General features: G+C 37.9%; 1 protein-coding gene across 1 annotated transcript in view; it reads right to left on the bottom strand.

Moving 5' to 3' along the window:
- The window catches only part of ldlrad3 (low density lipoprotein receptor class A domain containing 3), a 78288-nt gene extending 57785 nt beyond the window's left edge, over positions 1–20503 (bottom strand). The window contains exon 1 of the mRNA XM_088934715.1: positions 20218–20503. Coding sequence (XP_088790841.1) covers positions 20218–20269 — 52 coding nt within the window. The 5' untranslated portion in view covers positions 20270–20503. The remainder of the gene's footprint in view (positions 1–20217) is intronic.
- Positions 20504–26767: the final 6264 nt, after the last annotated feature.

The following is a 26767-nucleotide window of genomic DNA, read 5'->3' as shown; positions in this document are numbered from 1 at the left end:
ACAGACGGCGTTTTCCTCCTGGAAGGTTTTTCTCTGGAGAATGAATTCTCACTGAATCATTGAAGGAATCTTGCAATGGCAAGAATAAGTGCTGTTGAGGTGGAGCAGAGGGAAACAATGAAGCTCAAAGGATAAAAGTGCGCGACTACCCAAGTCTTAGGAGTGGGGCAAGGACATTGCTTCCATGGTTATCAGTCCAAATAAGAGCATTCAGGAGCTAAAGGGAACATCCAGCAATGACAGGCTAAATTACTGTATCTTTTTAGTCCTGAACAGAGAAGACTTTGAGGTCTTTGATTTTAATGATACTAAACATATAAGCAAATCTTCAACACAATGCCTGAAGAATGGTTGAAGAAATTTTTAATTTTGCATTGAGAAGTGAGTTAGAGAAGTGAGCCGTTTGTGTAAAGAAACCCTTAAATCAGCAAAATTAATAAAAGCTGATTCAAGAAACTAATAAAACGTTACAGGAGACATCTAGAAGATATTATTGCTGTTCAAAGAGGTGCCACCAGTTACTGAAAATAAGGATTCACAGGACTGGACTGTTCTTTATAATATAATAATAATGGACTATTCCTTTTTTAGAAAGTTTGTTCAAATAGCAAGTAGCAATAGCCTGTTGAACTATTTTAATAAAATAATTCCAAAGTCTTATGTATTACCTTTAAGCATGTTATCTTTATCTTTCATTAACACTTTTATGGTGATCCAATTAGACTTTTGGTTTATTTGTAGATTTTCACGTTTTATTGGTACTGTATAGGGGTAAAGTACAGCTTGTTTCGTAAAAGATTTTATCTCTCAGATGTTCTTCAAAGGTATTTTTCTGCTTGGACCATGTTTATACTGTATACGTTTTCATGGTTGCAGCAAGCTTGTCGTCCTTCTGGAAAATAATTGCCATTTTACTTCTGACAAGGGCTTCTATGTAAGCATTACATGTTAAATGTGCTGAATAAGCCTGCACCTGAATCACGTTGCTTTTTAATATTCACTTCAGATGCATTTAAACATTTCACAATGCCCCGAGCCATCAAATACTAATTCACGGGTTCTAAAGGCCTTCTACTCTGCAAGAACACATCAGTTCACTGCTGCTCGGTTGTCCTTGTAAAACAAATTGTGCAAAACAAACAGACCTTTACCATCTGTAAATTTGTCAGTACAGATGCACTGCCATTTTGTTTCCGTTCTTTAATTTTGTTTTTGAGAAAATCAGCAGACTGACACACTCTGTTCCCAGCTGTAGGAATTGTCATGCTATTTATTACATGTTTTTGGAGAAACTTTTCATTTTTTTCAATTTTCTGAGGGGAATATTAGCACAAAAGTTTGGTCTATTAATATCCTCTAAGTTTCACAAAATAAGACAAACCCACTGACTTACAGTGACCAGGATGTTTTGGCACATGTGGATTTTGTTCAGTCAACAACATGCTTTAAGTGTAGTTCATAAACAGAAATGATAATTTTCTTTAAGCTTTTCCTAAATTGCATTAATTTAATGATTTTCACCAATGAATTAATCATATCTATTTTCGAATTGAATAATTAATCACAGAGTATCTAATGATAGCTGAAATTAGAGTGTCTACATGTACTGTAGGCTTAGAGGACTGAAGAATAGTACTTATTAGTAATGAAGGATTTATCCTGAATATGAAATTTATAAATTGTTACCGTGGGTCAGCGAATTTTAATGGGCGAAAAACAGGGTTTTAATCTTTTATTCAGGTACCAAAGGCATCTACAAAGTGATTCAGAAGGGGAACAAATGGTATCTAAGCCTTATAACTGGCAGCTGGAGATGATGAAAGACTGCACAGAGTGCACAGAGGTTCAAGCAGTGAGCTGCATATAAACAAAAGGAGCAAATGGAAGAGGCACCACCGTGAATGTATGGTATTTTTTTCTTTAACTTTCAAAATTAACAAAATGCTTGTTCACAAGGAACAATAAATTCCAACACTGATTCTATATCTTCACTGTGGACTAAAATAAACAACTTTATTACCAAACACTTCCAATTTTCCAACTGAAATGTGCTAATTTCCTTTTTGATTACATTTTGTTCTATCTCAATACAATAGTTTTTAAAAGAGCTGGAAGATTATAACTTAGATACAGTAGAACACACCTGCCTGCTACTGTATATTTCACCCCCAATTAAGGCTGGTATTAACTCTCACCCTTATGAAAAGAGCCAATTACTACCCTTCTGAATGTGTGATTAAGAGGAAAAGAAAAAACAAAAAAATAACATTTTCTCCTAAATATTTTATCTGAAGAAATGCATTGACAGAACATATCCCATCAGTCTCCTTCGGTTCCCTAGGCACTACAAGGTGCAGGGGTGCAATATATCATTACAGCAGTTCTGCTTGACACTTTCATTCCATCAGTGCCTCCGAAGATGAGTCACGCACATGTTGTTCCAAACCTAACAGCACCAAAACGCATATCAACACCTGAGATGGAATGAGGGGGTACATCCCTTTCAGTCTAAACAGAGGTAAAACTAATAAATCTAAACTCCCCAACACAAGCTAGAGAAAGTCAGGAATGCAAATTAACAACAAGTTTAAAACTTCTTTCCTTCAATAAATTTAAAATGGCTTTATAACCTTGTCCAGATTGATGGACCACTACTTTTTTCCTCAGTTCTGCTGATGTTTATAATTATACTTTATACTTTGTTTCAATAAGGAAGTGACAAATTCTGATTAAATATGCATTTTGTGGTTAGAAAAACAAAAAATCTCAAATTATGGACAAACTTTCAAGCATGACTGTATACCATGTCACATATGTTTTCTCTTCATTCTTTTTTAATTTTTGACATGCAATTAACCACTGCTCATTTCTCTTTAGCTGTAGCATCTTGTGACTCGAACCCTACAAGTGGTTAAGGTCTTACCTGAAAGGCAGTATTGGACCACAGTTTAAAGGGAAGGAATGTGTATAGAAAAATAAACAGAATAAACTATACATTAATGTGGGTATCAAATTTCACCGCCTCCTGGAAATCTTCTGCAATATCATGGCATTTCTCTGGAGAGGTCTGGATTTTAAAAGCTTTACTATGAATAACTGATTAAGCAGCCTGGTCTTGTCAAAGAAAGGTGAAAGTTAAAGGCTAAGGATTGCTCAGAAAGTGAATCCAAAAGTTTATTTAATTCTTTCTGAGTGAATCATAAACACAAAACATACGAATTCAGTAATTAAATAAGCAACTGCACTTATCCCGAACAGATTTCTTCCAATCCCATTCAGTCCTATAATAGTGTGATTTCAGAGTAAAGAACATATACTGTAAGGGGGTTTGCAAATGAGAGGAGGCCATTTGGTCCTTCTTGGCCATTTGGTACTTTAGTAGTTAAGTGACTCAAAAATTTCAACTGCCATTTTCTAAAAGAGCCCAGATATGAGTTCTAAACAATAGTTCTAAAATTATATGTGAATAGAAGCATGTCTCTGCACTTTATTTTCTGTTCAGAAGATGCAGCAGAGGAAACAGAAATTCAGTTATTCTGTAGTTAATTTCCTTTTTGTTGGTACTTACTAAGGTATTGTATTGTGGTATCTGGTAGATATAGACTGATTTAACACAGCTCTGAGACCATTAGCTATATCTGTTTTTAAATAATTGAACTTCATTTATAACTTGTCTCCAGCATTTCCACAACTTTTACACAGCTCACCAAAGTTGAATTTAATAGTTTGGGGCTTCTGTGCCAGATTTCAAAGGCTTTAAATTTTAGAGAAGATTTTAATATTCATATTGATGCTTCACATTGTTGTTCTCTTTCAGCAGAATCCTGTGCTGTCCTAAATGTATTTGGTTTTGCTTATCATGTGGATGGGCCCAGTCATGTTAGTGCATACACAAAAATGGTAAACTTGTAATCTCTCTTTTATTGTAATTGCATATATCACCATATATCACCTCATCAGTTGTAGATTTCAGGAAAAAAATCCACATACAGATAGAGCCTTTAAAAAACGCAACGTATGTTGCACTAAAACGCGGTGTACGATCTGCAACGAACTGCAAAGTACCATATGTTTTTTAAAAATAGGATGAAATACTTTGTGATACCACCAGGTGGAGATGGGCTTAGCTGAGCTGAGCTTAACGTTTCATGTGCAGCATTTGGGCTGTAGGCAGAAAACGCCCAGTTTCGAATCCTGGTTAATGCTAGGGGACAATCTTTTGCCAATTACAGAATTTAAATTGTATACTGCTCAGACTTTTAATAATTTTATACTGTGTATTATAGCATGTTAAACATTAAACTGATTAAAAAGTAGGTATATTTTATAAAAGCAAGATTGCTTAGTTGGACAAAAGTACACAACCTTTCACCTTCTTCATACTGTAAATATTTTAACTAAGCCTAAATATTTTATACATCAAAGTCTTTAACTTGGTAACTTACATTGAGTTGTGGTTTAAACATGCTTGTTCTAACATTATAAACTTATATTCTGTACTTCATAAAACATTATAATGTTTATCCTTTTCTAAGAATACGTGGGAAGAACACCACTTGCTGTTATTGTAAAAAAAATCAAGGTTGTACTGATTTAATACATCTTGACAGTAATATTAATATGGAGTCGTGTAACTAAGCAGCTAAAATATCACAAGGGGACATTTTGGAAACATTTGACGTTCGTTTTTTTTAAAAATATGTTATTGTCCTTTTAGTGGTAATAGGCAATGGACTGTCATGAAGTGCACTACACCCAGGTGGTTCAAAGCCCGATCAGAGAATTACTTTGTTTCTTACATAGCCGAATATATAGAAATAGTCCACTATTATAGCTTGTTGTTGGCTATGGCGTGAGTGTGTGTATCTGGATGAATTATTATAAGTGATGGTTTCGTGATTTAGGATTTCTTCACGGAATTCTTCAAGTTAAAGGAAGGAAAAGGGTTATTTTTACATGTTGTGTATCGCCTCTTATATTTGTAAAAACATTCCAATTTAAATGTAATACGGAATATATTATTAATAATATTGTAATGAATCCGGGTTCTTGGGCTTATGCCTTTGCTGCTCCTGTCCCAGTTCATTCTTCATCGCATGGGCTCAAACCCAGGTCTCCTGTGTTGCTCAACAGCAGTTTTGCCGGCTGAGCTACAGAAGACCTCCTACAGCACCAGTGGCCGGCAGCCCTGTTATGCGCAGGGGGTCAGAGGGCTGTACTGTCACCGCACTGCAACCAGCTTGTACCATCTGTATGCCTGCCGTTCGTTACAATATTAATAATGAATGACCACGGGCCAGTTGAGAACTGAAGAGTTAGAGAAGACAGGTTGAGTCTTGAATTTTCAGCTTGGAATTTAACCTTTACAGCGAACCTTTTGGCTACATTTTTTATTCTTCACATAGCCGGATGAGTAAAAATAGATTGGATTAATAAATGGAGTAATGAGCAGGTATAGAATAAGAATAAGAATAAATTTATAACTGTTGTTGTTATTATGAAATGAATGTGCTTCTTAACCACTCAAATTGAATTCAGCTGTGCTGAATGTTGGGATAATCATGTTCAATGACCTCAACTCAGATATCAAATAGACAAATAGGAAAAAATAACTACTATTATTTCTTTAATTATGCTCATCTATGCTCAATTTTCCCTATGCCGACATAAGCAATATTTTCACAATGCAATGGAAAGTAAAGTGTTTGATTTGACATTTGACAGTATTCAGTTTTTTATAGATATTCAGATATTATAAAATATTAGTGTTACACCCTGGGAATAGATTTTAGATATATCTGTAAAGTAGGCAAGTTGAGCTAATTACACAGTACCGAGATACACAGACCCAAGTTGGGAAGAATGATCACAAATAAACTGTACTTCAAACGGTATAGGAATCACATACAGCATGTGAAAGCAAGTGATCTTCTGTGTGAACCTGATGTTCTGATCATATTTCTTTGCAAAGATTGTGAATCAGGCAAGCACGGAGTGCCATTGACTTGATAAAGTTAACAGGGTTCGACAGACATTTTAAACTGCAGTACAAAAACCATTTTAAGCAGATACCTAAGTGAAGAAGGATTTTCTATCCCAGTGTGAGTTACAGTACAAGTCCATTTCTCTCCTCGTTATCTCAGTAGCCCAGTTGATTCAGACAACATTGCACAAATTCCAACTCAAACCATGTTAAACATGAAATAAAAACAACAGGTTTCAAATATCCTCTCCAGTCTCCTGTTTGCCTTTATACATTCTCAGAACATTACACGCTCATTCATATCAAGAGATTCAGGGTGTCAAATGTAAGCTAGCAGCTGAGCCTTTTCAGTAATATCCATGCACTCATTATTGTGAAAGGCAAATTGTTTTTTAAGATTATGTTTCTCTACAAGATGACAGACAACATCCTTGGCAATGTCTTCAATTTTACGATACCCACTGACATTTGATAAGGGTACTTTCTTGAGAGTACTAGCGGCTTTTTTATCAAGTGTGTTTCATACCAGAGTTATGGAGGCAGGCAGCGTCAGATTCTCTGCTGTGGAGTTCGACTTCCTTGATTTTGTTATAAGGAGGGAGACAGCATATGAAGCTTTGAGTGCTTTTATAGAAAGAGTTGAAGGTTTTTCTCATTTTGCACTGGGAAGAGTGGAATTCAAATCTCATCTTTGAAAATATCTAACGGCTCACTCACACAGTGGTTTTTTTTTCTTCAAATGCTGCTGCAAGTGCAGCGGTTTCATACTGTTGTTTGATAGAGCTTATTTCCAAAGGAAACGTAAAGCTTGAGGCAGAGAATTTTAGTTTTTTTATTTTCAATTTCACATTTTAGTTGTAATTTCCACTGCTTCCAGCTCCTTGCTTTAAAAATCTGCATATTGCAGACACCACAGACCAGTCTAACACAGCATGTAACTGGACTCAATAACAGAAGTGACATCACCCCCTCTGAACATCTAGACAGTGCAGAACTCTACTGTGGCAGAGGGCTGGTCTTTTGGAATAGCAGAGTTATGTGCTCTGTAGGAGCCGTGGAACCTGCTCTTGTGGCGGAGTGGAGTTCTCTGTGGCTCCGAGCCCATTAGCGACCGTGATCAAATTCTGGAGCAGGCAGAACAGAGCCTGGCCTTTCACTGGTCTCCCTTGACAGAGGACCTGGTCTTGCTCAGAGCCTAAAACTGACGGGGACTGAATCCCTGCAGCAGCAGGGGAAGCTGCACAAGTTACATATGATCTCATCAGCTGAGAGTCTATATGTCCAGGACACGGCAGTGCTAGTACAGGACACATCTCAGAAAAAACAAGTAGCTGCAGCAAGTTGATTAGTTGATTAGATACTTTTCCAACCTGTAATGCAGCCACACTGAGTTCTTTCCTCACTTCGAGCTGCTCTGACTTCATTTTTTTCCCATCAGCATATAAAGTACTTCTTGATTGTATTTAATCGGTCAGTCTTTGAAATGGTCAGACTTTCAATTTATTGTTCCGGATGATTGCCTTGGTTGCACTGGCCATATGATCTGGATCATTGCCAGGGTGATTGGTGAAGCACAGCCCAACAAGTATGGAAGCATTTTCTTTCTGTTATATAAGCAGCCAAATGTTTCTGTAAACTTCCCAGTTCATTCTGCTGCTACCTTCATTAGTTACCTCATCAATAAAAGAGAGCAAGAAGTTCCAGAGATAGCCAGGCATGCCCTGGCCAAGACATTACCTCCACCATGCTTGTAAATTTAAGACTAAGAAGTACAAAGATGAGCCAGGGGAATTGGGGAACAAAGTGCTATGAACAGATGAGTCCACAGTAAACCCTTTATCAACGAGACAGGAAGGCTAAAGTGTTAAGAAACAATCTACAGATACTGTACTACAAAGAATATCCACTAATCTGTGAAGCATGGTGGAGGAAATCGACTAACAGTAACTATTGTACACGGACTGTTATTCAACTCCGCAGTCGATATGAGATACAGCCCCACACTCGTATTGATCAACCCCAAGCTTTACTGTCAGTGCTGTACACTGACTTTTGGCAGGCAGGCTTCCTCTGATTTCAGGCGCTGGCTGATACAAGAGGTTGAGCTGCAGACTGCTGACAACAGTAACCTTCTTTAACAAAAGCTTTGACATCTTTGTGATTATTACATGTAAGTTCCATCTTAGGAGCTAGTACGTTCCAGAGATTGCAGGCAAAAACTGAATGGCTGCCTAATGAATGTGTGAATGTATAATTCTTGTGTTGGTTTGACATATTATAGATCAGACAACCAATCAGCATTGTGCCACACCAACACAAAACTGCATTAAACAACGTGACATTTTTATATCTAAGATATTATTCGATCTTTTATGGTCTGCATTACATTCCCACTTTACACTCTTTCCATAATTATTTCTGCAGTCGTATACTAGCTTGTTTTAGCGCACCAGTTTCTTAGCTGTGACACCACAGCGCCCCCTCTGGCTGGACAGGCATGTGTGAGTAAGCACTGCAACAGTCCTCTGCCTCCAGCCTTAGCTCAGCTGTGCAGAGCTGTGTGTGCGTGGCCTGGCAGTGTACAGTCTGGAGTGTCTGCACCCGCTCTGACTCCTCTAGTCCGCGCCAGGTCCATGACTCACACTTTAAAGGGAACATATTTGGTAACAGAAAAAGGACAATTTAAAACAAAAAAGTTACTTGTCATTCCAAGTTCTAAATATATACCGCAGAATACAAAACAAGTCAGAAAAGATAAATTTAGGAAAATAAAGAATTTTAATTTGTCTCCAAAACATGCAAGTACTTTTTTAGCTATTTTAATGCAGCAGGCACTGCATGTTTTCCTTAATTACCAATTAATATATTGTGTAAATACTGAAATACTAAATACAGAAAATCACTGTAAGCACTGTGAGCACATTAAAGAGGGACGGGTAAAACTGGATGTTTTACAAGACAGGTACTGAATACGATAAAGAACTTTATTACTTCAAAGTTACCCCACTTTCTTCATGTGAACCTTTATTTTTCAGCATTCACTTACATTGGAGGTTAGGCCATCTTAAAAAGTTAAAATAAGATATTTGATTAATCTTTTGATTAACTGCAGTAAAAATCGTATATCACTGAGGAATAAAATAACTGCATGGTGTGTACCTAACCAATTACACACACACAATTAAAAGAAGAGCTGTGGATCTTTGGGATTAAGATATGCATAAATTAAGCTTGAGAAAATATTGTGCGTATAATGCCCGTAACGGAAACGTAACACTCACTAATATATTAATGTTATTCTCTACTTCAGTCAGATGTTTTTAATAAAAATGTTGTTATGTGCAACTTAAACAGGGTTATGTCATTAAAAAATTAAAAGCACCGAAAATCCAGTTTGATTACTCCAGTAAAACGGAATTACGTTATTCTGTTTACAAATGTCAAATTGTAAACAAGCAAAAAATATTAAAGTACACTTCTCATATTATCAATAAATAACACTGCTGGGAATAATAAATTAAGACCAGTACTAGTTAAGCTTGCACTGTCATAAACAAGAAACTGTTAGAAACCAGTAAAGTGATGTACAGTACAGGAATGTTCATATTGAAATGGATGATCAGGTGGGGAATTAAAAATGTGGAGTGGTGGGGAGGGAATGGACAGATTTAGGAAATACTGCTTTAAATTAAACTTGTGAGTAACAGTGACTGTCTTTCAATAATGCATGAATTTGGAATTAAGTCACCACAGACTTAGAGGGGAAAAACACCTGTGGCAATTATTCTCTTTAAGGATTCACTCAATGTGAATGTGGACATTATGACAGTCACTCTGCTCTGTGCTGCACAGGCATTGAACTTCAAACATGTGCCTGCCTGGATGTTTTGTTCTTCATGCCTTTGTATTTTTACTGTATTTGAAAGATGTATATTTTATATTGCCTTTAAGTCAGTGGCAAGGTGGCGCAGTGGTTAGTATTGCTGCCTCACAGCTCTGGGGCCCTGGGTTTAATTCCTGGGGTGCTGTCTGTTTGGAGTTTGCAGTTTGGAATTTTTCCTCTGGCTGCTCCTGTTTCTTTCCGCAGTTCAAAGGCAAACCGGTAAGCTAACTGACTTCTAGGGAAACCGCTCCTGGTGTGAGTGTGTGCATGTTTGTATGTGTGTGTGCCCTGTGATGGACTGGTGTCCTGTCCAGGGTGTACCCTGCCTTGTGCCCATTGTTTGCCAGGATAAGCTCCAGCTCTCCCACGACCCTCTATTGGATAAAGTGGTTACTTTAAAAATGGATGGATGGATTTATTTGATGTACTGTATTAGTGTATATTTTACCCCTTGTCTAGAGGATCTTATAAGCAAATAAACCATTAAAAAATAGAAAACATCACAGACCTTTACCAAGTTCACCACTTGAGGCCATGCCACCATGCTTAATCTGATCGGATTGTCACACTGGTACTCTCAGTTCTAATAATAGATCTGAGAGGGGTGTGAAAGTGTAGTGTCTCAGGGCCATACCATTTCTCTTCATTGACTGTGAAATGCCATCTGCCATTATGGACAGAATGAGTCCAGCCTAGTCAGAATGCTCAACTCATTCTCCACTAAATGATCACAAAATCCCACAGATTCCAAACAACTGGGAATTGAACAGTATAATCTTAGAGTACACTTATCCCAAGTTTTTATTTTTTAATAAACATGTCTTACAACAACAAATTCCAACTTTTTACAGACATGGTAACATATATAAATAAAATAAAACAATCCCTTGTAAATTTAAAACTTATTATAAAGACTAATAGATTATTTTAAAAGCATACATTTTACAGTACGTAGATGCATTTGAAGCTATATGCAATATTTCTGGACAGTAGCTCCTTATTCATACTTCCACTAAAAGATCTGCAGCCAACATAAGATAAAATATTTATTCCTTAGCAGTATTACAATGCTAAAAATCAACTTGGAATATTCTACATTGTTCTGCAATTCCAAGTTAAACTGTCCATATAATTTTTGGATTCCAAAGAAGAAATTAATTATTCACAGAAGCAGGCTAAGAGGAACATTTACTGGAAGTACACTTGAAACTCCTCCTTAAGCAATTACTGTACAATCGAGAGGGCCTCAGCTACTTTAGCTATTGTGTTATTTGCACCACCTAGTAATTCAAACAGGGAAAAATCAACAAAATACTGCCTTTCACTACTACCAGAAGTTTAGGGCTTCAAATGTGAAAATGTCTAAAGCTTCATTAGCAGGTTTTGCAGTTCTGGGTGTTATAACTGTAGTAAATGTAGTCAAATTGGACCAGCTTTATGAATGAAACAGATGGTGCCACTTAACCTGGACAAGAAGAACATAAACATGTCTACAAATAATGTAGCATGGTAAGATAAGGACTGTAATATAAATGTAGTAGAGAAACTTCCAAATCTGATGTTAAGAGGAAACTACCAATTAAAACCTGATTTACATCCAGTTCAGACTAACATATAAACCCCAAAACAAAGTGTAAGTAAATCTGCTCCACTAAAAACTGCTTTATATTCTTAAATTGTATTTTCTCAAAGGTTACATTTTCTTGTTGAAAAACCTCAAGATATCAGGTAAAACTGATCTAAAGTACAATTAAGCAATTAACATATTGTGGTGTTAGAGCTAACTGGGGCTTAACCATCACTTCAGTTTAATGTGGAAAACAACGTTATTACATTTTTACAGCAAACATACTAAAAACGACTTATTTCCCAGCCAGTTTGGTAAAGGGATAAATCAGTCCTGAGGGAAAGCACAATGTCACAGCTCTTTCCAGCAATTTCAGGGCTCAAAAGCTGTGACTGGAGCAGCCTGACCTGCCATCATGGACAGGGGCAAAGGAGAACCACTGGAGATTGACCATAACCATTTCTTGGAATTTCTTATACTGTATTTAGCCCACTTCATTGTTTAGCTACTCTAGATCAGTTTCAGGGCAGCACAATGGCATTATGGTCAACACTGCGGTCTCATAGCCTTTCAATCCTGGGTTCAGTTCTGGGATGTGTGTATGTGGTTGCTTCTCCTCTCAAAAGACATGCTAGCTAGGTTAACAGGTATCTGTAAGTAGTATTTGTGTGCAGGTGTGTATTCTGCTGTGATGAACATTTAACTAGAGATATGGAAAAGGCAAAAGTGTGTACTGAAAGTTTTAATTGAATAAATTAATGTTTTAACAATTAAAAACAAACTATTGAATTACAGAATTAGCAAAGAAGGAAAAACAAATGATAGCAGCCACATAAATAGATGCATTTCCTTCTGTCTGTTGCACAAAAAGGTAAGAGACTATAAATAAAGATTCCCCCTGATAGTTTCTAAATAACTGCTGCAAGGAAGAAGGGCTTGTTCGCACACAGAAAATGAAACCTTTAAAACCTTTTAAAGTGTTTGAAGAGAATGGAAAAAGGAAACTGATTTATATATCATCTTAATACTTATAAAATGACTTATAAATATCCTTCTTGAATGGTGCAGTTGGTGCACTTGGATTATGTGTCTTAACTGAAAATGTTGATGGCTCTGTCAGCTTATATATGGATTTCAAAACTGGAATGTGGAATCCATAACAACTTTGAAACACAGTGACATTTAATGTGTTGGATACCAGAGTACTGAATAAATAGAAAGGAACGATCCTATTTAAAAGCTATTGCAAACCAATAGCAGAGACAAGTATATCATTTTGTTTTTAAGTGAGGATGGAGTACTGAATAAGTTGAAGACTGTGAAAGTGGAGGACTTTGTTAAATCTTGTACCCTAAGCTAACACTTATGAATTACAACACACCAGAGGCTGCACACTTCCAAAGGTACTGGTTTTTAAGTGTTGTTGCCAAGAAACAGCACGCCCATTCCCATAAAACTGTTCCTTAATGCACTATAATATACATCTTTAAGCTTATTTTGCTCGAGACAGTAATTATGCTTTAAAGGACTTAAAAATATGTAGGCAAGTTTAAATACAGCAATACTATTTTGTGTGTGTCAAATACACACTACATACAGAGTCAATATTATTATGAAACAATAAAAACTCAGCAAAACAGTTTTATTGAGAAAAAAGTAATGTTATTACTAAAAAGTATGTTATTCAACAGGGAGCAGCAGGGCGGTTCAGGGGTTAGCATTGCTGCCTTGTGATGCTGGGGCCCTGGGTTCCAATCTGGATCTGGGGTGCCATCTGTGTGTAGTTTGTATGTTGTCCCCATATTTGTGTGGGTTTCCTCCCACAGTCCAAAGACTTACTGGTAAATTAACTAATTGGCTTCTGGGATAGTTGACCTTGGTGTGTGTATCTGTGTTTATGTCTGTCTGCCCTGTGATGGACTGGCATCCCATTCAGGGTGTATCCCGGCTTACACTTGTTGCTTGCTGGGATAGACTTAGCTCCCCTGCGATACTGAATCGGAGAAAGCTGTTTTGATGATGGATGGTATCTAAAATTGTACATAATATTCAATAGTGAATTATACAGTTTTAACTCATTATGTCGGTTGAAATGATATCTACCAAATGATTACCTAGTCTTGAATTCCATCTACATGTAAATCTGTAAATTTCAATGTCCTTTGCCACTTCCACAGTGCACCTAATCCTCCCATTGTGGCATCAGCAGTAAAATGTAATAGTTTACTAACTCTCCCAGAATCTAGATAACATTTAGAAATTCTGCAGAGCAATGGCCCTTAAAGAGATAACAATGATCTACATTCTCAATCTGAAAACATGTAATACCTTGAATTCATAACACCAACAAATTAAGAATTTATTTTTAATGTGGAACTTTGTCCAAAGACTTACAAAAATCTGAATGAACCAAATCATTATTGCTGCTACTTGTTCAAACAACTCTAACAATTAGAAAAGATCTATCTTTTCTAAATCTAGGGAATTTAGAAATATCCCCTGGCTGCTAATCCCCTAAAATCCTAAATGCTCTTTGAATGATCATTTAATTTAGTTATAATTATATTTTCCATAACATAAGATTTAACAGAAGTCACACCTACTGACCTCTGTTACTTGATTGTTGCCTTTATTGCACATGGATGTTGTTTATAACATTAGCAATTTCTGTTGATAAAATTCAGGTTTTTTTTTTTACCTTTGGAAGTGTTCTGTTAACACGACCATGAGTAATATCCCTTTTTCCTTTAGGGCAATTTCATTCTGTACCGTGTCCTACAGGTTTGTTTATCAATAGCACCCATAACACTTCCACCTCTTTTATGTTCCACTTTGCCTTTCCTCAGCTTGTGTCATGTGAATTTCTTAGGGGTGATGTTTTTTTACTATTCCCTATCTTTTGAATGACATGTCCACAAAATCTGCAGTGTAGCATTCATCCATTTGTAATATATCTCCGGTCTAAGACTAATTCTATCTCCTACGAATGCAGAGAAATTAAATCATGATTTTTCCCCTTGAGGTCCAGACTATGCCTGTGAATTGATGACTGGATCCTATACAAAATTACTGAACTGTGTTACTCCAGTGCTGACCAAGTCTTAACAAATTTGAACATATTTCTCCTGTGCTGTAAAGCCTGTGGTGGCTACCAAACTCTTACAGGCTTGACTTTAAAATTCTCTTGTTGAGCTCCCAGGTGCTGCACGGTCAATTGTACCCTCAAGCGTTACTATGCCCACGTGTCCCTGTTGTCCCTGCTTCATGCTTCTTATTCTAGACTCCTCGATGTTCCAAGCACCTCACATCCTACTTTAGGGGACCAAGCCTTCTCAGTGGTAACCCCTTGTCTTTGGAATGCTCTTCCTAACCAGATTAAAAATGAAGCCTATGTTGATGGTTTTATATCTCGCCTCAGACTTACTTGTTTTGATAGCCTTCACCTCTTAGTGGATTTCCTTATTTTAATGACACTTTATGCATGGTTCTATTGTATTTTCTTCCTGACTGTGCTTTCTGTATATATAATTTATATAAAGTGCCTTGAGAATGTTCTGGAGTGGAAGGTGCTATATAAGAATACAACTGATTGATAGTTGTGACATTGCCAAGGTGGAGGTACATTTCAGTGGTGACTAAGCAGGTGCCCTCCTATAAATAAAGCATTTTGGGATGTAAAGGTCCATATAAAAATTTTCCTTAACGACATTTCCACACCTACTTTAATTACCACATGGTGAATCTTCTATAGCCACTATTTTATGCACTAGTACTATATGTTTTTAATTTCTTGAAATTGGAAATATCTTCAAAGTGCTTTCTTGTGATCTCCTCCTTTGCCTTTTTAGAAAACTAACAACATGATTAGGACCCTTCGCCCCTATAGGATTCTGAAGCATTTTGCATTACTAGCCCACTCACTTTTTTCACGGCTGGATGGAGAGTTTTTCAAAGTGCCAGCATGCTGATTTTCTCATGTCCGCTGTTGTTTTGGGGTGTTTTTCTTCAAATGTTGTAAAAAGCATATCTCAGTTTTTCATATCTTCCATTTCCTCTCTGACTATGTACGGAGACAAGCCAAATAAACTACACCGCTACACAGGTGATTTGCAGGTGCTCCTCAGAAAAGGAAGAGGCTGGAGCATTAAGTGCACTGAGCCACAGATCCAGACTGTGCCTGAAAAGTGGGCAATAATCCCAATCCCAGTATTCTTGAGGCAAACACACACATTGGAATGACCTATCCTATTTAAAAATAGGGATATATGTGTTTTTTTTAGTTTTGAATAGTATTTAAAATCACAAGTAATAGGTTTATTCCATGCTGAAAAGAGAAGAAAGAAAACAATGTTTCAGCTGTGGAGCCTTCTTCAGGTGTAAGCGAATTTAAAATGATATTACTATATTTTTTGCATGGTTTCTCAGTCAAACCCAGTTGGGTTACTTGATGACTCACTGGCTTACTTTAAAACACCTTCACCTTTGCAATCGAAGGTTCAGGCATATTACAGAGCAACACAGACCAAAAACAATTAGCAGAAGCTAAATCCATTATTGATCAGAAAGGACAGATCAATGAAAGATGATGAACAATAAAAAGGCACTGAAATTAACCTTGGAATAATTGAACTGTTAATAATTCTTTAAAACAGCAATGTTGGTTAATGGGAAGACAGATTACAGTTCTGACAAAAAAAAACATACTAAAATGGTTAATGAATGGCAAATAAGACAGGATTTACAATAATGTTTGTCACAGGCAGAGAGATTTAAAAGCTGTAACAGGGACTGAAGGTAATGCTCCAAGAACTAGAAACGGAACAATAACTGCAAATTTCATCTTTACCACCCCAGTGTCACAACATTAGAGACTTTTCATTTGACATCTAACTCATGATTAATCACGCATTGCTATAAAAAAAAGTTATCACAAGTGCAACCAGGTTTAGAAGACATGGGCTGATACAGAAGACTGAAAAGAAACACAAAGCTAAGGAAACTGCACTGAAAACTCATCTAAACCTCCCTCCACTTCTGGGATGTTCTTTACTGTTAAAATTGAGTTTTCTCTAGAAATATTCCATCTAGCCATTTTCTAACTGCTTCATCCAATTTAGGGTCACGGGGGAGCCAGAGCTTTTCTGGACAAACAAGGCAGGGTTCACCACGGCTGGGGCACGAGTCTGTCACGGGGTACAAACAGACACAAACACAGACGTGCTCACACTCGCACCAGGGCCACCTTCCCAGAAGTCAAGAAACCTAACAGCATGTCTTTGGACTGTGGGAGGACATTGAAACGCCTGGAAGAAACACACATGAACAAGGGTCGAACATACAAACTACACATGGGTAACAGCCTAGGAATTGAACCCAGGGCCACAGCACTGAGAGGCAGCAATCCTTACTACTGCAACACCGTGCTGCCTCTCTACATTTTCAACTTAATTAAATATCTGCCTCTTTGTCTTATACACTATTCTAAAACAGGGGACTCTGCTGATGTTAAAACACTGGTGTTATTTCACGTTCTCCCCATCTCAGTTAAGATGCCTTTTCTGTAGTGTTTTCACACTTGCCACTCATAACAGTGGTAATCCAGCTCATTGAGAACAGCTGAAATATTAAAGCTATCCCTCTCAGTGAAGTGGGTCTGGCACAGGCAGACACCCAGGTGCTGCTACACCTGCCACATTATTACTGCAGACAAGCTACTGTAAATGACTGGCCTGGATCTGGAGTTGTGTCATTGTAGTAGTACAACACAGGACAGTGAGCACATGGCAGAACAGCACTCCCACTCCCAAAGACAAAGTAACCCAGAACTGATGCCACATAAGAAGTGTTGCAAGCCAGAAGAGGCCAATCTGTCCACTAAGCCTGTTTGGTAGTTAGTAGCTCATTGACCCAAGAATCTCACACAGCTGTTTCGTGAAGGAAGTCAGGATATCAGCTTGAGCAGCGTGGCTGGGTGGATTGTTCCAATCTCCCACAAGGTAAAGTAAAAAAGGGCCACCTGTTCTAGGTTTTACACGTGCTTCCACATGGTTTCCACCTGTACTCTCCGGTTTATTTGTTTAATTTATTCTAAAGAACTCAGCTAAGTTGAATACTAGGATTGGGTCCTCTAAGTCTTCAATTTTCAAACTAAACAGGTTCAGTTTCATATATTGACAAGCTGAAATATTCACCTATACCACAGAATGTATCTGGACTGATCCTTAAAAAACTGTGAACGACATTGTACACAATATTCTAAACGAGGACTTACTAGTGCAGTGTACAACTTTAATCTAACATTCCTTGATTTAATTTATGCATTTATTTAGCTACAGTATATATCAGTGACAGATGCTGTATACCTATCGTTAAATGGGCTGACAACAGAGGTCAGTACACATAAAAACTTACAATCCTGATACCAAATAGTGCAGGAAGCTTTATGAAAAGCTTTAAACAGATGTACTGCAGAAAACCACGTAAGCAGTCTGCAACCAAAAACCCAGCCACCAGCTAACACCATGAGGCTCTTTATATCACCAGATATACAGCTACTACCTATGCCACTACCAACAATCTAATTATTTATCACCAGTAACTCTATAGCCTCTGATGTCCTCTAGCCAGTCTATAGTTCCACACAACCTCCTAACACGTTATTTGTTTTTTTATTCTCTAGATGATGTAAATGACATGTCACTATAAACACCTGAGTCTTTTTCATCAGCAGCCTCAGTGTCTCCTATTTTGTATGCATCTTTTACACCATTGGATCCCAGCCCTGGTCCTGCAGCAAACATTGTGTCTGCTGCTTTTCATTTCCACTGAGCTCTACAGCTCAGGAGCTAATGAATCATTCAATTGATCTGCTTGCTTGAACTTTTATTCAACCTGTTGCTTTGGTCAGTCTTGAATGTCAAAAATACCCTGCTTCAAGGGCACTATTACCAACAACTTCAGCACACGTCCCTTTACAATGCTTCTGCTCAAGTTGCTTGCCATTACTTCTGGGTAAACAGCACTTACTAGCTGATCCACTGATGACATTGTGAATGACACTTTATCTGACATGCCCTCTATAAGCAATCTGGGGAAATTCTAGCCATTATCCTCTACTACTGTGTCCCCACTAACCACACTGGGGCATGGTTAAGTTCTGGCCCAGAGGGAAAAGTGCTATATCCTGCTCCAATGACACCATTTGCAGTGGTTTCCTTTCCTGGTCCAGTCTTGCTTAGCCTCTGAGATCTGCTAAGATCAAACTACCCTAGGGATGAATAAAGTATTTGAATTGAATCGAATCGAACTGAATAATAGGAACTGTAGTAACACTGCTGTCTGTTGAAATCTATAAATCTTGCAATTTACCTCATTGTTATTTAAAATAGTCAATTCCAGAGAAGTATAATTCTTCCCTTGAAAATCTGCACAGGAGCAGAGAACTGGTTAACAAACTGAAAGAAGATTAATGTTAAAGCTATTTAACAAGGAGTGGAACAAAACAACGATGTTCAATCTGCCTGTTTCAATAGTCATATGTAATAGGCAGATAAGTAGTTATTTCAATTTCAAATTAAAACAGGTCTGAAGTAGATTAAAAGACTGCATTAATATAAAATGGATAATTATAAGCTACCAGTTCTGTTCTAAAAATAGCCTCCTTTAAAACTGAATTTTAACAGGCCTGTGCCCTTGAGAAGTTATTGAACATGAAGGCTGATGAAGGTCAAACTCATTTCAACGAATAATACCAAACTCATCGAAACCTGAGCTGCCGTTTCTGCTGTGTTATTGGTAGACCTTCAAATTAGAAGTCCGTGGGTGAGTGACCTTGATGAGCAAGGTCATCTTTTGAAAATAATTGGTTATTTTCTACTTTTAATATAGTTAATATAGCTGCTATAGTGTTTGACAGGTGTAATAACCGAGAACTAACAAATGCCAAACCAGTGCAACTCCCTTTTTACAGGGGACATTTTTTTTCTAATAACAAACCACAATGTTAGATAAGCTCCTTATACAATACGTTTAATTTCAGCAGAGATGTGCGTTGTATGATAATTTAAGACTTGTTTTTTTATGTAAACTGCCTATAAATATAGTTTTGCGTTTGAGTCCGAGCGGAAAACAAAGCATTATATTTCTGTTTTAAGTCTCAAGTCAAATTGTGTGCTCTCTGCGCGTCGGGTGTGATCCTAATGTTCCATTCATAAAATAAGCGCTGCCAGTCAAGAGCTGATCTCCGTCGATCACACTGTAATGTAATCCGCCCACATACAGACACCAGTGTAACTATACTCTTCTTACCCCTGGGGGCCCCGACTTGTTGGCATGGCCGAGGACAGATTGAGCTGTCACCGATCCGTTCTGTCAATAACCTCCCTTCTCCGCCCTGCTATACTCGATACCTGGGCTACACGGGGTAGTCGGAAAACCCATCTTCCTAGACAACGAGTTTTAATGTCAGATGCTCATTTACAATACCTTTACCTTCAATCTTTGGGGAAAGGCTGCAAGAAACCGATTACTTAGACACCAGACCTAGGGGTTGTAAAGTGAAGCGAGTTATTCAGCAGCTGGCTCAGTTTAACAGTGTTCAGGGGGGGGTTGAATATAAACTCACCCTAAAAAACAAAGCCTTTGTAAAGACAGCCCAGCACACACACACAAAAAAAAAACAAACAAATCCGCAGTATTAGTAAAGCACTGACCGCTTGAAAGCACGCATGCTTTTTAAACCGCGGAGTCGCCTTTAAAGATCCTCCCTCCGGAGCGCTGACTTACCTACCGAGCTGGAGCCGGAGCCCGAACCCAGGAGCAGATACCAGACCCACATCGTCCCCGCCCGCCTGCGTCTGAACCACCCCGATGCAGGCGAAGAGTCGGGGTAGAAGTTTGCAGCTTTTAACTCCTTTCCCTCAACAAGAACAACAACCCCCCCCCAAAAAAACAAACAACAAAAAATAAGAATGTTTTTACCCCCCTCCGGGGGAAAGTTTTCAAGTTGGGCTGTATGGATGAAAGCGAGTCTGTCTGGGATAGACGACCGGAATCGGGACAGGCAGGGGGTGGGGGGATAGGGAAAGGGGGGCACCGGGATCGAGTTCGCCTTCGGAGAGGCGGAGACTTTGGGGGGAGTCGTGGCCAGGGGAGGGGGAGAGAGATGGAGTTGGAGCCGCAGCAGCAGTGAAGAGGGCAGCGTGCGCTATAGGATTTAGCGGTCTGAGCGCCAGCGTGAAATGCCTCAGTGCCGCGTCCGAGTTAAACAGTCCTCTTGCGTTTCAGACGCGTTACAGGACACACATGAAAGCACTACCACATAGACTTTTGTTCATAAAACATCTGTACTCAAAAGCGACAGACACAAGTGGTACTGTACATTAGTCACTGATTTGTGAAAGCAAACTCCCGTTTGTCTCGGGGGAAACAGTAGATATATTTTTCGGGCGCTGAAAATTGCACACTCAAATTGCTTTTCTTTAAAAAAAAAAGAAAACCAAGGCCTTTTTAAACCCGCTGTTTAAGGCACTTAACAGTATGATAGTTTTTACTTTGGTGTTATTTCATACTCTGCCTATAAGCATTTTTCAACAGATTCAGTTGTAGCATATTTTTCTTGTTAACTTTATCAATAAAGAGAATGGAGAAATAAACCATTTAGAAATACAAAATAATGAACCCAGACAGTATGTTATACAAACATGCTTGGACTTCGAAGTCCTTTGGATTTTTAGGCCTCTATAAATCATTTACAGTTTGAGATTTCTTGCGAAGTACTTTGCCGGTTGCACTTTCTCAATACAAACAGTATCTCAACTGTTAAATTGATTCAGCTAATTATCAATTAAAGAACTGAGGCGCTCAATGGCTGGGATTGGGATGGCTGTAGCATGAGACTCCGTGCTCTATACACAGCAAACACGTTTCTATAAAGATCTGTACCTGTGGCAGAGATCAGTGTTTTCCTGTTCTTCTTTACCTATCATCATCCGTGATCTGTGTAGAACCCATTTACACTTCAGCCCTGCCATGTAGCTTTCAAGACGAAACTGTCTCAAAACTGCAACTAAGAAAACAATGTTTTTCAAAGGTCACAAGGGATATACTGTAGCTGTTTGCCCTTTAAGTCCTTTGCATTCTGTTACAGTATATTTGAAATTATTCCAGTGTACATCATTATTTACAAGAGGTCTCTACAGCAGCCACATCACCGGTACAGGCATTACTACTCTTGTAAGAGTCTCTGGCCCCTTAATTTTAAATAATTGAAATGTGAACTGCTCTTGGGTCGTTGGTTTGGTTAAGGAGGGGAGCTCGTTCCACAGTTTCCCAAAAAACAGTTTCAGTTTTTTGGAGGATGGATGATACCTTTACGTTGCAAGTACGTGGTTCTTTTAAGCTTTGGAAACATCTCATAACGCAAAAGTAAACCTTGAATCGCCGTTAAATCACTACAATGTAGCAATAAACTGAAAAATGTAGAATAGAATAATTATTGACAATTTCTAAAATCTAAGTTTTGTTTACAATTGCCAGATAAACCCACAGTTGGGAATGTTAACCTGCTGGAACAAGGACTCAGATTAAATCTTTAACTTAATCTGATTGTACTAAAATGGTTCTTCTTATGTGCTTTTTGTTGTAATAGAATGCTTGCTTTGACATCTACTAAATGGAAATCCACCACTGAATACTACATATACTGTTTTCGGAAGTCCAGTGTTTCCATATCACAATATCAACTATAAGTGTTGCTTGACAATAAATGGAATCTATAAATCACTGCCCACCTCACAATTATTTGCTTTAAAAAAATCTGGATTCAATGTGGTAGTTACAAGAGAAATTAACTGAATTTAATAAATTTGCATTTTGTTTTATCATTTCCTATTTGTAGTTTATTTGTAAATAGTAGGTTGTATGATACAATTAGCCTTTTGACATATGACAAATGTCTGTAATGTAATTGTTGCCAGACAAATGGCTTCATTAAAACTAATTAAACTCTAATATGAAAGTTGTTATTGACTTAATCTTTAAAGAAATCCAATTATAGCCTAGCAGAAAATTAAATTGGGTATAGGTGATATGACTGTCACTGCTGATTGAAAATACAGCAACCTGAAATGGCTGGCCTGCAATCTATTAATCCCATCAATAGAAAGAACAGCTGTGAGGCATTCACAGCATTAATAAGTTCTCTCAGTTTTCCCCGCTTAAGGAGAAAGTCCTGTCGTTTCCTTTGGCCTTATTTTTAGAAAAAAACTATGATTTCTATTTCAGTCTCAACACTCCACTGCCTTGCTTTTGGAGCCACTGAGTTGTTGCTAGCTAAGGACCCTGATATGAAAGTTCAGGTCTTGAAAGAATTTCTCCTCTGTGTCGATGGAGATCCGGTGCTTTCCATCCACAGAAAATGATTGCTGTTAGTTTGTTCCCTTTCTGATGTCCTTGGATGTTCAGATCTCCCCACCCCAGATGAGTCTCTGTTGGGCAGGGTCATGGCAATGTTGGAAGATGAGTGCCTGTTGGATCTTGCTTCACAGTGCTGTGAGACTGCACCACCATGCAGCCACACTTAAATACAATACAAAATTCAAAAGAAATACCATTTTCCACACCTCATCCATTCCCTACAGTGGAACTCCCTTCTATGTTTTACCTTGAGGACCTCCAGATCCTGGCAGTTGAAAGCTCCGTATAAGTAAAATTGAGGTCAGGATCCAGGGATGACAGATGGGGGAATATAGAAGCACCTGAAGCGGCCCCTGCATCCTTTCAGCTACAGTCAGACCAGCCTGCCAGATCCATGTCTGCTACTGTGTGAAGCCATCGTCCAGCAATAGTACTAAATCTGAGCAAACAATATTCCGGATTCCATGCATACATTTTCCTGTTTTAAGAACAAATCATGTACACTTCCAAAATGTGTAAAAAGTGCCCACATTGACCCTCAGAATTAAAAAGGGAAAAATGATCTTTATAAGATGCCATACAGTATATGAGGGATAAAAAACACTCAGTGATGGAAAACTTAAGCTTTAAATTTGTATCTCAAATCTCGCTCCAGTAAATGACCATATATGCGACATTCAAGTCCTTAATCCAAGTACTATTGTTTGGTAAGGGTTTTTATGAAGCCAGGAATAGAAGAAGCCAGTCACTTTATTTTACTTCTGCTACCAGACAGATAATGGATAGGGAGTGCAGACTGGGCCCACAGGGGACACCATAGAAACACATTGCAGAACAATGATATACTGAAGTGTAAAATGACTGAAGAGACTGGACACTCACTCATATTATGATTGTTAGTCCCAGGATGAGTGAAGACCATCCTCATTAAACATATCTATGGAAGAAAAAATATTTCCAGCCCAGTGAAAGCCTTTGATACGACAATGTGAAAAAGAGAAAGGAGACCTCTGTGTAAGGAGCTTGTAATGGTGAAAAATAGGAAAACGAGAATTCCATGTCTTCTGTGATTTTCTGGTTCTTTCTACTGAATGCCAAATCCTATTTAATTATGGGATAGTCCTGTGTAAAACAAGTAATGGATTCTGAATGGTGATACCAGACTTTTTTCAAGTGGAAACGAGATACAAGAATGTCAGAGTTCAATCACCGAGACAATGAATACAAAACAAACGAGTAGAAATGAAACTGAAAATTTGGCAAGGCCAGATGTCCATCAGATCTTTTTTGTTGCAGATAGAGGAATTCATTAAATGGTAGCTTCGCTTTCTATTTTAATTTCAAAACCCTAACATGCACTCTGTTGATCTATCCCAGTAGCATTAAATGAATCATAAACTAAAAAAATGTCTAAGCAAGGAAGTTCATTCATTTTTATTATGGTAACATGAGTCTGAATTGCATTAGGGAAAATTAGTCCATCTGTTTAAATCTACCTGTTTTTTGCTGTAATTACAAGTAGAATAAACCTCAGCACCAAAGTACTACATCTGAAGTGTTTGACCAGTGTTACAGGTAGGTCTTTTTTCAACTATACACTAGACAATAAACCAGACTTGGAACAATTACTTTAACACCCTGTTATACCCTATATCAAACTTACTTAAAGTATTTAGTAGATGAAACAAGGACTGAGACACATTATCTACATATAACAATATACAATGTTGACTTATATATAACCATAGAAGTATAAGTAGGAGATTGAAAATGTTAAAGCCTGTGCTTGAGGCTCCAAACACAAGACCAACAACAAAAAGTAAAACTGGGCATCCCTGGCAAGTATCTCTAGAAATAACTAATCGTGATGAACTTCAACATTGAAGTTAACTTGCCTGTTGACATTAAAATGTTAGCTTTATAAAATACTATATTTACATCTAATGCAAAAATGGCACAGGGAATTTACAATGTCAGTAGTAATGTTTATAATATAGAGAAGAATAGTAAATGTTATCAGAAGTCAGACACCTTTTAAAAAAGCACAGTGAAGTAATTTGATTTTATAGGCCTACAGCTACTATAATAGCACCTTAGCACTAAGTACACCTTGGCATTTCAGCAAATTGGTGAGAAGATTAGATGATAGTTTGCAGAAAGATTGGGACTTCAATTCTTTATAACAGTAGTAATATAATGACATATTAACATCCCTGTAAAAAGAAGCTTGCTCAAAGCATATGTATCATGACAAGCAACAGAAGACCTAATTGGGGCCAAAAAGTCAGATAAAGTTGAAGAGAGATGCCATCAATGCCAGAAGATTTACTTGTTAATCATGTTCTGAACCACTTCCTTTATCTCTTATAAGAGAGATAGATATAAGTGCCTGCAGCACAGATGTCTCACCAGGGGAAAGGTTATGTAAATAAAAAGACTGGAGAAGCCTCTTACATTTTCCTGATCAAATTGAATGTCTCAACTGTATTATTTTCTATAAAACATGAAAATGCAGGGCTTATCTGTATGGGATATTACAGTAATTTTCATACAGATATGGGAATGACATGTTATACCTAAGAATATCTGCAAAACATTAATTTCAAATAAGTGGCTAGGCTAATTGCTATTTAAATAAAAGAAAATACATTGCATTATTAAGATGATTGTTAATCGTATGGATTAAGTCTCCAAATGGCAAATGTGAGGCAAATATAGAAGAATTATGTTTGATAAAGTTGTGATATAGTGGGAAATGACTCTGAAGCAGCCAGCGTCTTTGCTCAAAACATAGGCCCAATCAAAACCCATTTTCAGAGCCATGAGACAAGATTGCCACCAGGTAATTTAAGTCTACAGCACTCACTGGCAGCAGTGAAAATGCGCAGGAGGGAGGGAGCCTTCAAGATAGGCACTCTGTGGAATAAACCACACCTCTGAGTAATCACGAGGCTTTCAGGACTGGGTACGGAAAAGGTCTGTAACTGGAATTAGTTACAGTAGGTAGCTCCCATTGCTAGAAAATGGGTGGGTAATTGGTCTGTAGGCAATGGCTTTAATGGCCTAAAGGGGAAGACAAGTGCTGTCAAAGAACAGGGCTGACTTGCGGGATCAGGGATGACATATTAGCACCTGGAGGAGAGGGGCATTGCCAAGAGAGGTATGAGCACATCTTCTCCCCACAGGTAAGAGAGTAGGACTTCAGGCAGCAGAGAGTGAACAACTAGGATTCTCAATGTCTTAAGTGCTGCAGGCGGATGATCAGATGGGAGATACAGTACATAGAGTTATGTCAGAGATACCAAGTTTTGTCACACAGTAGTGTTCGGGGGACAAGCAGAATCACGGAAGATGAGTGAAGAATAAGAGATAAAGACCCACAGGAAACGTGGAAGAGTTTAGGAGAAAGAAAGCGAAGACCATCACTTAGTAAAATATTATGATGTGTCAGAAGAAGACAGCAGGAAACATCTGAAGGTGGACAGAGTCCTCTCAGTTTTCCAAAAGGAATAACATAAGGGACTGAGGATCAGAGAGGAGAAAGAAAATTATAGAGAAAGACAGCCCACTTTAAACATAAAACATAAGCTGACAGAGTGGCCTGTGATGTATAAGAAAGGAATGTAAAAGCATAAGTGCTGGCAAAGCCAGAAGCATTTGACTTTGTCCTGTAGACAAGGTGGAGGTTGTCAATCATAGCAAGAAATGTTTCTAGTTTGGATTAAAAACTGTAACCAAAAGTCTCTTCTGGTCAGTATTCTAATTTAAATCTCAGCAGGGGGCATGTGAAAAATTATCAGTTTAAAAGTCTTCAGATGTTTACATGGTCATTAAATGGCAAAAAAGTTACTATTTCCACTATGTGTACCACAGAAAAAAGGGCTTGACAAAAATATAGTCAATTCTGGAGGATGATTTA

The sequence above is a fragment of the Atractosteus spatula genome, chromosome 16 (genome assembly GCF_055471065.1).
Source record: "Atractosteus spatula isolate fAtrSpa1 chromosome 16, fAtrSpa1.hap1, whole genome shotgun sequence".
NCBI classification, from domain to species: Eukaryota; Metazoa; Chordata; class Actinopteri; order Semionotiformes; family Lepisosteidae; genus Atractosteus; species Atractosteus spatula.
Note: the sequence above shows the minus strand (reverse complement) of the source record. Positions and strands in the feature narration are given on the sequence as shown.